General features: G+C 40.6%; 1 protein-coding gene across 13 annotated transcripts in view; it reads left to right on the top strand.

The window, feature by feature from the left end:
* The first annotated feature begins 3,922 nt into the window (after positions 1-3,922).
* ABCC9 (ATP binding cassette subfamily C member 9) overlaps positions 3,923-15,164 on the top strand; it is an 80,007-nt gene continuing 68,765 nt past the window's right edge. For 9 of the 13 annotated variants that reach the window (XM_054215020.1, XM_054215005.1, XM_054214985.1 and 6 more), the window contains exons 1-3: positions 3,923-4,059; positions 5,210-6,451; positions 14,487-14,655. In XM_054215020.1, the coding sequence (XP_054070995.1) occupies positions 14,511-14,655 (145 nt within the window). In that variant the 5' untranslated portion in view covers positions 3,923-4,059; positions 5,210-6,451; positions 14,487-14,510. Of the gene's footprint in view, positions 4,060-5,209; positions 6,452-12,854; positions 12,930-14,486; positions 14,656-15,164 lie in introns of all 13 variants that reach the window. The other 4 variants (XM_054214944.1, XM_054214957.1, XM_054214950.1 and 1 more) reach the window with 4 other exon arrangements.

Below are 15,164 nucleotides of genomic sequence, written 5' to 3'. Positions count from 1 at the left end.
GAAGTATTGTAGAAGTACCTTAGATATATCCTACTGAGGAGCTTCAGAAAGTGTTTTGGGAGAGCCTGTGGGGGCACCATTCCTTGTGACATAATGTCTCTGCAGTGTGCTTAATGCTGGATAATTTAGGAAGTTTTTACTTGTTTTCATTAATGGTCTTTTGTGTCTTCTGCTAAGACATTGCCTTCCACTGCTGTGCCATTGACATGTCGTGCTGTAAAGAAGTGGTTATTTGAAATTAATCCTTTTGACTAACTTTTATTTGAGATTTTAATCCATATAAGCATGGGATTTAATAAAGTTCTGTGTGCCGTAAGATGGACTTTAGACTTACATTACCGTTTCCTGATTTCCAGGACGGGTCACAGATGACATCAGCAAGAAGAGAATAAGAAAAGATCAGAGATCCAGGGCATCAGTATTTAGTACCCACTAAATACAGAGGTAGCTAATAATGCAAAGAATACGGCAGTGCATATTAAAGCCTCAATTACTACACTTGTACTGCAGCAGTTAAAATACCCAGATGACATATATTATTAACTGAAATACAACATAAAGCGTGACCACAATGATTTTAAATATATTCGGGATTTGCCTTTTTTATTAAAGTAAATTCTAATAGAAGTTCTTTTTTTTTTGTTCCTGGAAACCTGAACAGAGACTTTGTTAAAAAGCTTCCAGCTTTGGGATATGCAACTTCAGAGACTGGAGTATGAGGATTTTGATAAAAGGCAGATGTGGGACCCTTTACAGTTGAATGTTTTTTTGAAAAGCAAGGCAACTGCCCTACATATCTTGCCTGAAAAAGAAGATATGGATCTTCTTAAGGATTGAATGCATCCTCTTATGGTAGAGGCCTTTTGAAACGTATATTATATATGGTGCAAATAACAACAAAAAAAAGCAGCTGTATTTTGTATACAGTGGATGTCAGGTTTCAGGGTTAGTATAGGCAAATGAACTTAATCTTTTGCTGTAAAAGAGATTTCTTGTAGTTTTGATGATTCATCTTTCCTTATGCTATACATTTATCTCAGCATAGAAAAAGCAGTGCTAAAGCATGACAGCTTCTGGAATTACAATCAGAGACGGTAAGGGATGTGGGAGAAGGACTGTGTGGGTTCTACCAGGTCTAATAAAAGTGCTGGGGATGACTTCTACAAGACACTTGTCATGATTATTACCCTTTTATCGTATTCTCTTGCTGTACGCAATGAAGTATATACATGCCAAGATATTTCAGGCTGAACATTTATTTCCATACCTCAAAGAAGAAGAAAAGAACAAGATACAGGGTAAAATTTTCAAAAGTGCTCCAGTGATTTAGGTTCATTTCCAAATGTAGCACAGCATGAGCAGCAGCAGGAGTCCACTTCCTTAATTCTACCTGCGTGAGAGTTACTTAAGCCTGTAACAATCATGTAGACTCTCTCCTTTTCTATGGGGTGAGACAGTCATAACCAGAGGTGAGTGAGTTCCCACTACCTTATGTACCTGTTTTGGGATGAAAAGAATTGTCACCTGAAAATGTGTTTTTCTCTCCAAATGCCATATAGAGAGTGTAGGCAATGGGCAGAGACATAACCGATCAAATATCTGCCATCTAACCTTGGGCGCGGCAAGTTCTGTGTTTAGTATCTAACTCCTCTTTCAGGCATTCACACTGAAATTAGACACCTAAACATCTTTTTCTCTCTGACTACTATGTAACTAAAAGCCAAAATTTGTAAATGGGACTAAACAATGTAGGTGCCTTGGTGAGTTCAGTGGGAGAAAACGAACCTGTTCCTAGTTTAGTCCTGTCTTGTTTGCAGAGAGGATAAAATCCAACTGGTAGGTTTGCTGATTTAGAAATAAGCAAAGATTTTCTGGGCAACGCACAAAAATAGTCCAAATTGTCCAGTATCAGCCTAGTAGGCACAAATTCAATAAAGTGCAGATAAAAACAAAGACAACCCTCTCTTCCAACTCCACACACAGAGACACATAGGCAAAATCCACAATATCATTGCAATTTGTAATACAAGTGGGTCTATGGGTTTGGTAGAATTTAAATTATAGTATAAAAAGTCTCCTTAATGATATTTAGGATGAAACTCCTCTACCCTTAGGGGATATGAAAATCTTACATTGTTCTTGACAACTCTGAAAAGCCCTCCAATACCAAAAGAATAGCTCTCAGGTTTTGTGGTGTTTTTGAAGAAAAAAAAAAGAGCGTAATACAAACCATATGTATTTTGGTTGCCAATGTGACTGATATTTTTTTTTTTTTTTAAATCAAAACCAACCTTTATCAAACAGAACAAATAAAAGCGGAGATCTGAGAAGTTATATTGTGTGTAGCATCTAAGCTGCAACTTAGCATGCAGATTCAGCCAAGATTAAGAGCTACCAAGACAAATTGTAGCATTGCGTTCGGTGCCTCTGACTCTACCATTGCGCCACTAATGCGCGGTTGTCCATCAAAGATCAGAAGGTTTGTAAATCCCTGTTCAAGTCCTGGAGCTTTACACACCTTTTATAGTGATGAACTCTTGAGGTCTGGGCTTTTCTTGTAGTTCTCCATATAGAGTTCTTCTCTACTTAGGTCACTCTGTTGAACTTTTGCTGTATATATTTTCCAAAACAGTTTTCCCCATAGAAACCAGGAATAATAACTTTAAAAAAAGCTGTGGAAAATATTTCAAATAGTACTAAGCTTCTACTGCTTCCCCCCTCCAAGCTTAATCACAGTGAATATTTAAAAGGGACAGAGAAGTTATCCAAAGACCAGGCTGCATTTTCCATTACATTAAAAAAAATAAAATAGAAAATGGAGTCTTTGCTACTTCATTAACATTTTCTTGGTAGATCCTTTTTTTTTTTTTTAGATAAAATGAGCAATGTGTAATTAAAACAAATAGAGCGAACATTTATTTTTTTTTAAATAGGGTTGTAAGCGTAAATAAAATCAGTCTTGAAGCTGTGTCAATCTGATCTTTTTATATCATGGTACGAGTTTTATGACACAGCACTGTGGGGATTCTGTCACTGTGACAACTTTTTAGAAGTGAAATAAAGACTTGATAGACCACAACATATGAGTTACTCCAAACATTTGCTGTATCTTGCTATATTAGCATAAAGCCCTGGTATAAATTATATACGTAGGTTTAAAGTAAGTCAAGGAATTTATCCCCACTTGCTCAGCAAAATATCCAAGAGAGATTTTCTCCGAAACAGCTACTTTAAGTGTCAAGACCACACAGGAGTGAAATGATGGGTGATTTCAGCTCTTCACTTAAAAAATGGGAGAGACTAGGAGACTGCATGCAGTTACCCGAGTTCGGCTAATGAGTGGTAGCGGCTAGTGTTAATTGTGACTTGATTGCTAGTGTTGGTGTGCCATAAATGTACACATAGAGGGAGGGACTGCTCTGCACTATGGAAAATGGCAGAGAGAGCTGTTGTCAGCTGAAAACCAGAGTAGCTTGTTATGCGAAGACTGCCCAGCGTACAGATACCCTTCCCTTCCCGTGTAGTGAGTTAAATAAACCAAGACAGTTTGAGTGGAGAGTGCTCAGCTGGGAGCTATGGCAAATGAGCCCATACCCACGGCAGCTGTTGGGTCATTTTCCTCACATTGGTGAGTCCTAATTTATTAAAACCTTTTTTTTTTTTTTTTTCCCCCGCTCCCGCTATTCCTCCACCATTTGGGTTCCTTTGGGTTTAGCCGGTCAAGCCGACGGAAGCCCACCCCAGCGTGGAAATCACTGCCAGCTGGGCCGTGGATTTCGACCTGCCTCGGAGCGAGGAGCCAAACCCCAGCGGGTTCCTTAAGATGCGCTTGGAATTTTTTGCACTCCCCCCCTTTCTCCCTCCCGCCCCCCCCCCCCCAAGCCATGAGGTAAAGCAGCTTCTGTCCTTAAGCTGCCCATCCGCCACGCTCACGTACGCTCGCTCCCCTGTCCCCGGGGGGGGAGGGCGGGCGGACCGGTCGGTGCCCGCCCCGCGGGGGTGACCCCTCCGCGCCGCCCTGATCCTCCCGGGCCGCCGAGGGAGCCCCGCCGCCGCGCAGTGAGTGGGCGCCCGGCGGGGGGGAGCGGCCGGGGCCGGGGCGGGCGGCGGGAGGGGGGGCGGCGCATCCCTCCCCTCGCCCCGCCGCCGGGAGGGCCGTGTGGCCGAGCGTCGCTTCCCGGTGCAGCCGCCTCCGCGCCGGGGTCGCCGCCCCCGTTGCCGGCGGTGGTGGTGGTGGTGGCCGGTTCGGTTCCGCAGCGCTGGCGCCTCAACCTGCGCCCCCGGAGCGGCTGCGGCTTCGGGAGGTGGCGGTGGCAGAGCGCTCCTCTGCTGGAAACGGGGTGACATATTGTACGTGGGGGATACCTGAGAATCGGCCTGTGGTTTTTTTTTCCCATTCGCTTTTTCCATTCACTTACAGGCCCAAACAGACCCTGAAACGTTTTGAATTCTCGTTATTGCTTTTTTTTTTTTCTTTTTTTCCTCTCCCCCCTAGCAAATTGAAAAGCCCAGATTGAAAAAAAAAAAAAAAATCGTTTCAGAGCAGGGCAGAATGTGTTCTGGCATTATTTAAAAGCCTTTCGTTTTTCTTAATCCCTTTAAAAACGCATTTCAAAACATTTTAGCTTGTCATGTAGTGGAATGAAAGCACGTTTAGAAACAGCAAAATGAAACATGATGGTTGCTTCCCCATTCATTTTACCTTCTTTTTTTCCTTCCCCATTCATTTTACCTTCTTTTTTTCCTTCCCGTTTAAACAGTTTGGTAGAAATGACAGAGCTGAACGACAATGAACAAATTCTCCTGCTTTGGTAAAAAAGAAATTGTGACCACAAATGCTACTCACTTCTGTCTGAAATCATACATATTTTCAGAAGCATCACGTGACAGTGCTATTTTAGATGATGATTGGATGGGTTAAAGATTTCATTTTATCTTCTTTAATGAAACATAAATATATGGCAGAACGCAGAAGCTTTCAATCCACAATCTTTTTTCTAAAGCATTGAGCATTAATACATGAAAGGGAAGGGGGAAAAAAGCAAAAAAATATAAATGCAAGTGAAAAATTTGAAGCGCCGTAGAGGGCTGTTGAGGACTGTCTCGGTTGCTCGGTGTAATGCGATGTTGATGTTTCAAGTCAATGGGAGATAACAGAAGGTGCTAATTTTCTCTAGATCTGAGGTTTCCACTTTTTTTGTCCCACAAGGTAAGAAATACCAGAGAAAAAGGAACGAGCTGGGTTTGCCAAGACCTTGATGAGTCCTGCCAGTGTTTGGCCTCAGCCATCCAACTACGTTCTCAGCTCAGAGCTCACTGTAATCCCTTTCGTGGCGTGAAAACATCTGTGACCGCAATCCATTGGAAACTATTTGCTCACCAGTGATCGAGGTGCAACCCCAGGATTCTGCAAGGTCTAAGCAAATTCTGTCCCAGGGGCCTCCAGCTCTGCTACCTAATGACTGAACAGCTGTGCTTAAAACCGCCCTGCGCTACCGTCTGTCCCGTGAGGCACCACCAAGTGTCGGATCTTTGCTATTTGTGGCTCAAGTGAAACTCTCCTGATGGAAAATCTGAACCTTGGTATATCTTGGTTCAATGGCACTGCAAGCAAATGAGCAAACCAACCAACTGACTGCATGTATGCTCTCTCAGTACTTCTTTCTCTCTAAGTAAACATAGACAATATATTCTGCAGCTAAAATATATTATCCCTTATAAATAAGGGCTATTCTATCGAAAACAATATTCCTGCTATGAGCATCAAATTAATTTTGAGTTTTATTTCAAGTTTTAAAAAGTCTGTTTCAAAAGAAGCAGATCTGTGAGATCAAAGAGTGGGATTTGGTCTGTATTTTGAGCAGAAGAGTCTGGAGGGATCTAGGGTGAAGTAAAATATCTGAGTAGACTTCTCTTTTCTCTTCTGCTCAAGATGATGGAAGACGTGCAAAATTATGTTGTCAAATTCAAATTATCCAAGATTAATATGGAAGAATTCAAAAGCTGAATCTCTGCAAGCCTGCCAAAAGTTAGACTACCTTGTCTAAATCAATTACTTCAGAATAACCATCTGCTAATAGTCTGTGCGCTGTAACTCAGCCTCTTGGCATCTTACTACTCCAGTGAGGGAAAAATGAAAATAAAAGCAAGCAGAAGAAATCCCAGGGGACTGTAGCTTCAGGAGGCAAAAAATTGGTGCTTTTTGCTTGCCTGTCTCTTCCCAGTTTCCTGCCCCCTTCAGCGTATGAGAAAGACAAGAAGAGTTTGTGCACTTTGGAAACTCGATAGGAGGCAGCAGCTGATCTTCCCATCACCAGCCTAAAAATAATCCACTCCAGGGCTTGGAGCGGCTTCACTAAGTGGAGGAAAATCCTGCCATCGGGATGATATTGATCACATAGCACAACCGAGTGACAATTTGGGTTGGTATTTTGTGTTTGTGTTTACAAAGGTAAGCTGCAGAGTTTGATCTAACATTCAGCAACCAAACGGGGCATGCGATGACCCTCCCCCATTATCTCCCACTAACCACCTCCTCCTCCTTCCCTTTATATCTGTGGGACAGGGCTGCTCCTTGTTCTTTCCTGGGATTACAACTCCAATCTCTTTTTTTCCTTTTCCTTTGCCATTCGCAGGCATTCTCAGCCTTTACCGTCCCCTCCTGCTGATGTTTTCTTTGCTGCTGTTCACAGGGTTACGTTTCTTTTTTTAAACTGTCCTGTCTTGGCATGTGAAGTCGAAGGTTTTACAGCAGGCAGTGTAGCACGCTGATGTTGGAAATCGCATTGTGTTAAGAGGCTTACCAAAAAGGAAAAAAGCAATGTATTAGATGTGTGTGAGACTGCTGCAGATGTTTGTGTGAAATGCTTTTCAGCGCCAGCAGCCTGTTTAGCACCACTGCCGTTGTGATTCTCTCGGTGTTCGGAGCCTGATCCAAAAACCTACCGAAGTCAATGGGATTCTTTGCATTGACTTCAGTAGCATTTGGATCAGGCTGCTGGTATATGCCAGTTAGTAGTGCGGATGCTGACAAGTCTCAGAGGTAGTTCATCACCTTAAGGCCCGAGGTAACTGGGACAGCCAGGAAGCAGGGGCTATCTAGAATAGGTGGTCACAGCTTAAATAGGAATAAAAAGGAAAGTGATTGTTTTGTACAGGATCATTTTTGATAAAATAGATTTTAAAGGGGCAGCACTTTTTGCCATTACCATAGTGGAACTCTTTGCAAATAATGCATAGACTGTAGATCACATAGACTGTATGATGTCCAGGGCTTTTAGGAAGGTAAGAAGAACAAACTAGTGGGTTTATAGCTGGAAAGAAAAATGATTCAGAGCACTAACCTCAAATCTGTGGCAAAACTGAGTTAGGCCTTCCATTGTGCTTATCCGAACCTATAAATTCGTAATTTGACCTTCGTTAAAATTTTCTCTGTGAAATTCGAGGAAAGACAAATCCTTGCTTTTGTAATGACTTAATTATTCAGAAGATAAGAACTAAGTAGTTTTGTAAAACCATGTACTTTCTCCATTCTGCATCTGTATGCATACACATATCTATATATATGTGTATAGATATACATGTATATGTGCATATATGGGCATATAATGCACATTATATGTAAGACCCAAAAAAAAAAAAGAATCTGAACCGAGACCCAGGTATGCTTTGTAAAATTATGTATTTTAATTAGGAAGTGCAGCTATTGACTTTATTTTATTTTTTTTTAAATATAGCAAGAGAACTACTGAAATAAATGTTTTTCAAAATATCCTTATTTCCCCCAAACAAGGTCCACCTGAGGAGTGTATTTATACTCTTTTGTTTATAGTCATAAGTATCTTGCAGAGCATGCTGAACAGAATGATAATTCAGGTAAGATGAAACTCTTGAATATGAAGACTTTTAAGTGCACTTTAAAAGACCCTAAGGTAATTAAAATGTCTTTCATAAGAATTCTTACAGTTTTGCACTTGGGGAGGATGTTCTCATCGTTTTCATGGAAATTTAAATTATCTGCTATTTTCCCATTGTCTTCTTCACAACTGCTTATGGAAAATATATCTCAGGAACTGGCTTGGTGCCCTGAGAATCCCCATTTATGCTTGTTAAAATGAGATTTGTAAGTGTTGGGTTCAATGCTACATCATATTAATGTTTACAACTTTGGCCTTTTTTTTTTTCTTCCAAAAACCATTTTCTTATTCACAGCGAATATTTATTCTGGAACCTCTTTTGTACTGATTTCTGTTTATTATATTATGACAATGTCAGTACACCTTAACCCAAAATCAGAAAGTCTCAACTTGCCAGTGATGGGGGTTTTAGGGTGAACATTTAAATGGTTAAAGGACGTAAGTTTTTTTAGCTGTTTCATTACAGGATGATATACTGTTCAGATAGTTCACATCCTCATTAAAGTAAACCAACAGGGAATTGGATTCCCAAGTGATGTAAAGGACAACTGAAACTTGCCTTCCACTGGCACCATCATGGGCCCGTCCTCCTGATTGTTCTTTCCATTCCCCTCCTCTGTGAAGTTTTGCTTGTGCCTTTAGCCTGTAGCTGCCTGTTCAGCAAAGGCTATTTTCAAAGGGAGAAAGAAAAAATGCGTCTGAAAATTTCTGTCCGGTTCTAGAGTTTGTAAAGACTGAAGTTAAAGTGAGAAATTTGTCAATAACTTTGAAGGGCAAAGGCCTTCCAGCCTACAAGTGTTAAAATGAAAAACTACCTGGTATTTGGCAGCCCTGTTAGGGTGCTGAATGTGGCTGGTACCTTCCGATACCATGTGCTTTTTATTGGAAGGTCTTGATCATGTCACTGCATTTGCTCTGACTGAAATGCTAGGTTAAACCTAGTATCCTTGGCAACCTTATTATAAAGTTTAAAATTCCTGCTGTAATAAGTAGTGACGCAAATATATTATGATGTACTCACTTTGGTGTAATCACCCCACTATAATTTCTTGTCCTACTATTCAACAGAAAGGGAAATTATCTCTGGGAAATACATTTTTTTGTAGTGACTATGAATAGCATTGTCTTCTTAAATGAGTGTATGACGATCTCAACACTTGTTCTGAAAGACTGCTACTACCTGCTGAGAAATAGTGGTCAATAACTTCAGATGACCAACAAATTTCAAAACAACTTGCTACCCTTTCATCTGTTCTCTCCTGAATATTCATGTTTAGGTTATGAATTTGTGGGGGCAGTCGGACTGCTCCCATTTTTTGCAGACATTGCTGTTCACTAGACAAAGCCATCTGCCTGTAAAGAAGCCTTCAGCTCCAGAGATTACAGCCTGAACGTGAGCTTAGAGAAAGCGTCTTGGCAATCCATATGAGAAGAAGAAGCCTTTGCTTTCCAGTGAATATCCCTTTCACATAGATAAAGATTAGCTAAGAAGCTAGTGGGCATTTCTGAGCTGTTACACCCCATGGCTCATGGGTCCCGCATGAGCTAACTTTGAAATTGAAGTATGGCAGCTGCAACAACTCAGCACCTACCTCAAGCTTGCTGTGAGCAGGGCTTCTTATCTTGGGAACAGCACCCTGGTGATACAAGACCATTAACTCTAAGACTGAGCTAATATTTGCGTGGCTCCCCATTAGCCAGTGTAGGCTACGGCAAAGCAGGCAGCTGCGTCCAGCAGGGGACTGCTGAAGATGATAAAACCACCTGGCTTTGCTGCTTAATTCGCCTATGTACAGTTTCAGGAAGCCCAGCTTTGTGCTGCTGCCGGTGTTACCGAGGAAGGGCCCTTGGCAGGTGTAAGAGGGCAACTGCTGCTAAGGAATGTGATAACCTCTCGGAGTCGCAGCAATCACTGCTTTTCTTCAGCACTCGACAACAGAAGTCTCGTCAACTCCCCTTGTGTGGCTCTGCAGCCCAGTTTTTCCTCTTTGATCTCTCCTTGCGTACTTACTGTGGCCTAAAAAGTCTGCCTCCTCCTCTTTGGTAAAGAGAAAATCACCTTTGGCTACACTGTGGGAAACCTCGAGTCAGCTCTCGAGGTTTCCAGCTTGCTTGTATTCCAGCTTGCTTAAGGCTAATTCAAAGGTCTTCAGCACGGCTATTCGCTATAGGGTTAGACTGTTGTCCAGTGTGGTCAGCATTCTGTCTTTGGCCATAATCAACAGCTGGTGCTCGGGAAAAACAGAAAAAGTCTTCAGCGTATTTAATTATGTACTTGTACAATGCTCAGTGCTGAGTGAAACAAACAGCATTTCCTCGCATAGGCAAGATACTTCTCTACAGACCTAGTTCTGACTGAAGCCCCGGACTGGCTTACTAGAAGAATTAAAGCAATGGAAGAAGAGTTTAGTTATTGCTAAGGGAACCAAATTTGTTCAGTGATCAGTCATAAAAGTCTTCCATCTTCCTTTCTAAATCCAGTTGCAGTTTTGATGAGTTACAACAGTAAGCACAACTGCAATTCTTCATGGTTTCTCTAAATGTGTTGCTCTTCCATTTCACGTTTTCATGAAATGAAATCTTATGGCTTTACAGAAGAAGAGGGAATAGTGCCTTTTCACTCTGCCTTTCATTGGTTATTTGCAGTCAAGATCTTTGCTAGCATGGGATCTGAGTGTGGGCACCAGAAATTTTGCTGTTATATTGTCAAATTTTCCTTCGAAGAAGACTGAAAGTTACAGTTTCCGTGGATGAGAAATTTAATCTGGAAACCTGTCATGGTCCAACCCCTGTTAACTTTGGTGGAGGTGCGCAAGCATTGTTGTGAAACGCCCCATACTGTCTAGAGAAATCAAGGACTTGTTCTTCTGCCCTAGGGGCTTTTCTTTCTATCCTTCTTTGGAAATGAACGCAGCTTGTTAAACCTTGAGGCCAATGAAAATGAGCTTCTGGAGGCATGCCCTGATGCAGCAGAAAGTAATGGCTAATTTCAGCTTCGAACCAAGTGGGAGTCTCACTCTCATTGACTGTAAATGCAAAGCATCCTCCCTTACATGTCACTAAAGTTTCATCCAATATATTTTCCCTATCTGTGAAAACTAGAGCAAAGAAGTAGAAAATACATGACACGCTTTACGCCTGAGGTCACGGGCCTGTGCATCAGTGCATCTCCAGAGCCTCCTATGTATGTAAGTTTTCTGAAAAACAGAGCGAGGTCCAGTGGTTTGATTCACATGGGCAGAACTGCGGATGGTCTATTGGATCTGCCTTCTGCACCAGAAACGGATGGGAGGGGAATGATGAGGTGGTTTCTTGCTCCCTGTGAGGCACGCCAGAAATAAAATTATTTCTTAGAGCTCAAATGTACTGCAGTGTATTTTCATACGCCACTCTTGAAGATGCAGAGAACTACCAGTAGCCTGTCTGTCTAAACACCAGAAAGTGTCTATGAAAGTTGGCTTACATCAACAGGTGCAGAGCGTGAGTCCTCCACTTCCAGTCACAGTTCATTTCTAGCACACTGGTGATGGACAAATGGATGGAAGAAAGGAAACAAGGGAGGAAGGAAGGATCACTGGACTATTAATGCTTCCACAGTTCTTACCTCTTCTATTCCCTATTGGTGCCATACTGCACTAGACGTGTGTCCTGAAGTGGGTGCTGCTAAAAAGGGAAGTTCTATCTGGTGAGCATTTTATGAGACCAAATCATAAGCTGCATTGGGTCAACACAGCATCATGACACTGATCAGAATGATAGATTTGAAGCCTGTGGAGGGTTAATGAACATGGTCACAGGATATGCTGATTAATGATGAATTGTTTTCTGATTTAAAATCTTGGGAGTTTATTGTCAATTACCCTATCTTATTTCATTAGCAATGCAATCTTTTTTATTTTCTGGGTTTTTTTTTTTTTTTTACTAACTAACCAACCTAGGCTCATTGATTTTCTCTCTCATTTTAAGAGAAGACAATTAAATTCTACCTCTTTTTTGAAACTGACCTGTAACAAAAGTATTGTGAATAGACTGCTTATACCTACGCTTCAAAATTATCATCAGTATGATGGGCACTGCTCTTTACATCACTATTAACCAGATTCTTTCCTTGGCCCTGCCAACATGCTAAGGACAGTTGGTTTCAAGAGTGTGTTATTGGACATACTGCATCACAAAACTAGGCACAGCACAGATTCTTGTGAAGATTCAGATGTGATTCTTGAAAGATTCGTCTTTTTCGAGAGCTTTTAGAGACTATTGTTTGAAGTGCACTATGAAACCTCTGCAAACTGATGGCACGTCCTAGCTAGCGGATAGCACTCTCCATGCAGTTAATAATCCTTTCTTCCACAGGACCGTCTACTGCCTATATTCCATTTCCCTTCTGGAAAACTGGAAAAACAACAGTTCCCTTAGCTTCTCTTGGACATGATTTTAATCCTTTCTCCCAGATTTATTTTTGACTAGAAGCCAAAAGCTACGCTGGAAGTCAGTGGTTCAGTGTTCATTTGAACCCAGGATCCTCCTGCCTTTCGGTACCAATCCAACCACTAGACCACAACAGCATCTTACGCTGTCTCAGAAAAAAGTCCTCTTTGTGGGAAAGGGAGGAAAATTCCCAGCAGAACTCCCTTGGACTTCTGACCTTCGATAAAAATGAGGAAACAACAGTTTTGATTTTCAAGAGATTATCATTACTATTACGTTTCTCTTAAAGGAGACATGTCAAGCTTTTACGAACTAAAAACAAACATTCTCTGTGTAGTTTTTTGAAAAGTTCCATATTTGTTTTGCTAATAACTCCTCAGTCTATTCAGACAGAATTCATATTAACATAATGTTTCTTTTGTGTTACTAGTCATACGCATTCAGTAATATCCTTTTACATAAATATAAAATGATAGAATGATAGTGGTCATATCACTCTATTCATTATAGAGAATGGGCCAAACTGTCCATCAAATTGTGTTCTACTGAAGATTGAGTGGGTTGCCTGTCAACTTTTTCACCCCAGTAAGTACACGCATGCATTTTTGCAGGGTGTGACCCACCGTATGACTCTGAGTTATGCTTAAATCCTGGCAAACCTCAGCCCATACATTGCTGATACGTTTGGAAAAGGGACTGGATTTATCGCATTCTTTTCAATGAAACTCTGTTACAAATGTCACCGATGTATTTCAGTATGGGTTGTGCTTTTCAGGTCCAGCAAAAAGTTAGTTAAAAGAAAAACGGGGGTTTAGCAGAGGTTCAAAGTGCCTCTTTGAACTCTGTATTCTTTTGAAGGTCTGTGTTTCTGCTCTGTGGAAGGGAGTACTTCAGTGGTTTATGCTTACCTTGTTACGCTTACCTTGTTTAAACAACTATGCTCATAGAACTCATCTAAACTATTTGAGACAAGAAGGAAAGCCTTTTTATCCCCATTCAACTAACTTTTTTTAAACTCTCTTCATGCATTTTTTGCATGTCTGTATTGTTCTGATTCCGCCAAAGTCATTAATGCCAATGTTGTTGTGGAAAGATGCATTCAGCAAAGTATACATATACTTTGCTGAATCAAAGATGTTTTTTTTCCAGCTTAGTATGTAAAATTTAGAAAACATATGTGAGCAAATGAGTTTACACAACCTATTCTACAGCACTATGTTGCTGTGTACAAGCCTTGGGCAAAGAAATCCACAAGGAAACATTTTGGTTGCAATCCTCTTTCATCTTCTTATAAAGACGAATGAATAAATAAACAATGTACAGGTTGATAAAAACCAGAAGCTGGCCATGACTCTGGGTCATACTACGGCCCACACTCTGCAAGCATGAACGCATGAGCTTATCTTGGCACACAAAAATAATCTCATAAGAAATCATGGAGGTCAGAGAACTGCTTAGTTGAGGCTAAGCATGTGCATAAGGATTTACTGCCTTCAATACAGCCTACTTAGAATAAGAGTTTGGCAATTATCTGTAATGACTATTGTATATGACCATTCTTCTATGGAACAATGAAGAAATACGAAATATCAGTGAATGTAAAGCTGGCAAATCACAAATATCAAAGGTTCAGAGATTGCACTGAGAATGTAGTGCAAAAAATCATATGAACGGGGATATTGGCTCATCAGAGAAGCAGTAATACACGGGAATCAGCTTATGTGCATTTGAGTTTTCTTATGAGAAATGGAAATAATTTTTTTTCAAAACTTTCCTGTTCTTTCTCTATATTCTCATAGAGCATTTGCAGCATAACATCTATGCACATAGTGAACACTGGAAGACATAGCATAGTGTAGTTAATAAATAGTACTTATAATAAATAGTAAATATAAATAAATAAAAATAATATTAACTAAATATAAATAATATTTATGTAATATAAACACAGCCTTCATTCTCATGTGCTTATATGTGACGGAGCCCAAAAGAATTTTCAGAATACAACTGAATTATTCTCTGTGGGTTGTTCAATGCGGTCCTTCTTTATTTAATCTCTCTGTATCTCTTTATTTAATTTGTTTTGTGTTTGGCTAAAAGGAACGCTAGCAGTCCTGGTCATCAACTGTGCTCTCTTTTTAGTCGTAGTCAGACCTTCTGGAGGCGATGAGGCTCGCATTTTGTGGTAACGACAATGCTTCAGCCTATAACATCAGTGCTGGTGTCCTAAGAAATGTCTGCTTTGTGGATGCCCTCAACTTGGTTCCCCATGTCTTCTTGCTATTTATCACCTTCCCAATTTTGTTCATCGGTGAGTTATTCAATGGAGCCGTGCAATCCTACAAACACTTAAGCATGTATTTATACTCAGTCATGTTTATATGTGCTTGGAGGCCTGTGGTGCAAACTATTGGATGCTTTGCATTTATTAATTTTTAAATAGAAGAGACAGAATGGCTTGACCCAGAGGACATGACGCCAACCCACTTGAAATGTTGGGAATTTTAGATATAAATCTGAACTAAACAGCATGAAAAATGGATGAGAACCAGAGAAATCATATCCAAATGCTTTGAAACTTCTCTCTGGAGAAGTTTTCTTCAGATTTGAAATTGGCAACTTGCAACCTTTGCTATAATTAGATATTAGAAGACTTAGGGCAGTGGGTCTGAATTCCCTTCAAGTCACGTGTATTTCAGAGAATGTCCAAAATGTGCAACATGGATCTAAGGCTAGGAGAAGCATTGGAAACTTTCAAAACAGAATAATTACTTTTTTTGCCAAAAGAGCTGTCAAACTGTGGCATTCTAACTGGTCGTA

Source organism: Rissa tridactyla, chromosome 1 (assembly GCF_028500815.1).
Source record: "Rissa tridactyla isolate bRisTri1 chromosome 1, bRisTri1.patW.cur.20221130, whole genome shotgun sequence".
In the NCBI taxonomy this organism is placed as follows: Eukaryota; Metazoa; Chordata; class Aves; order Charadriiformes; family Laridae; genus Rissa; species Rissa tridactyla.
Note: the sequence above shows the minus strand (reverse complement) of the source record. Positions and strands in the feature narration are given on the sequence as shown.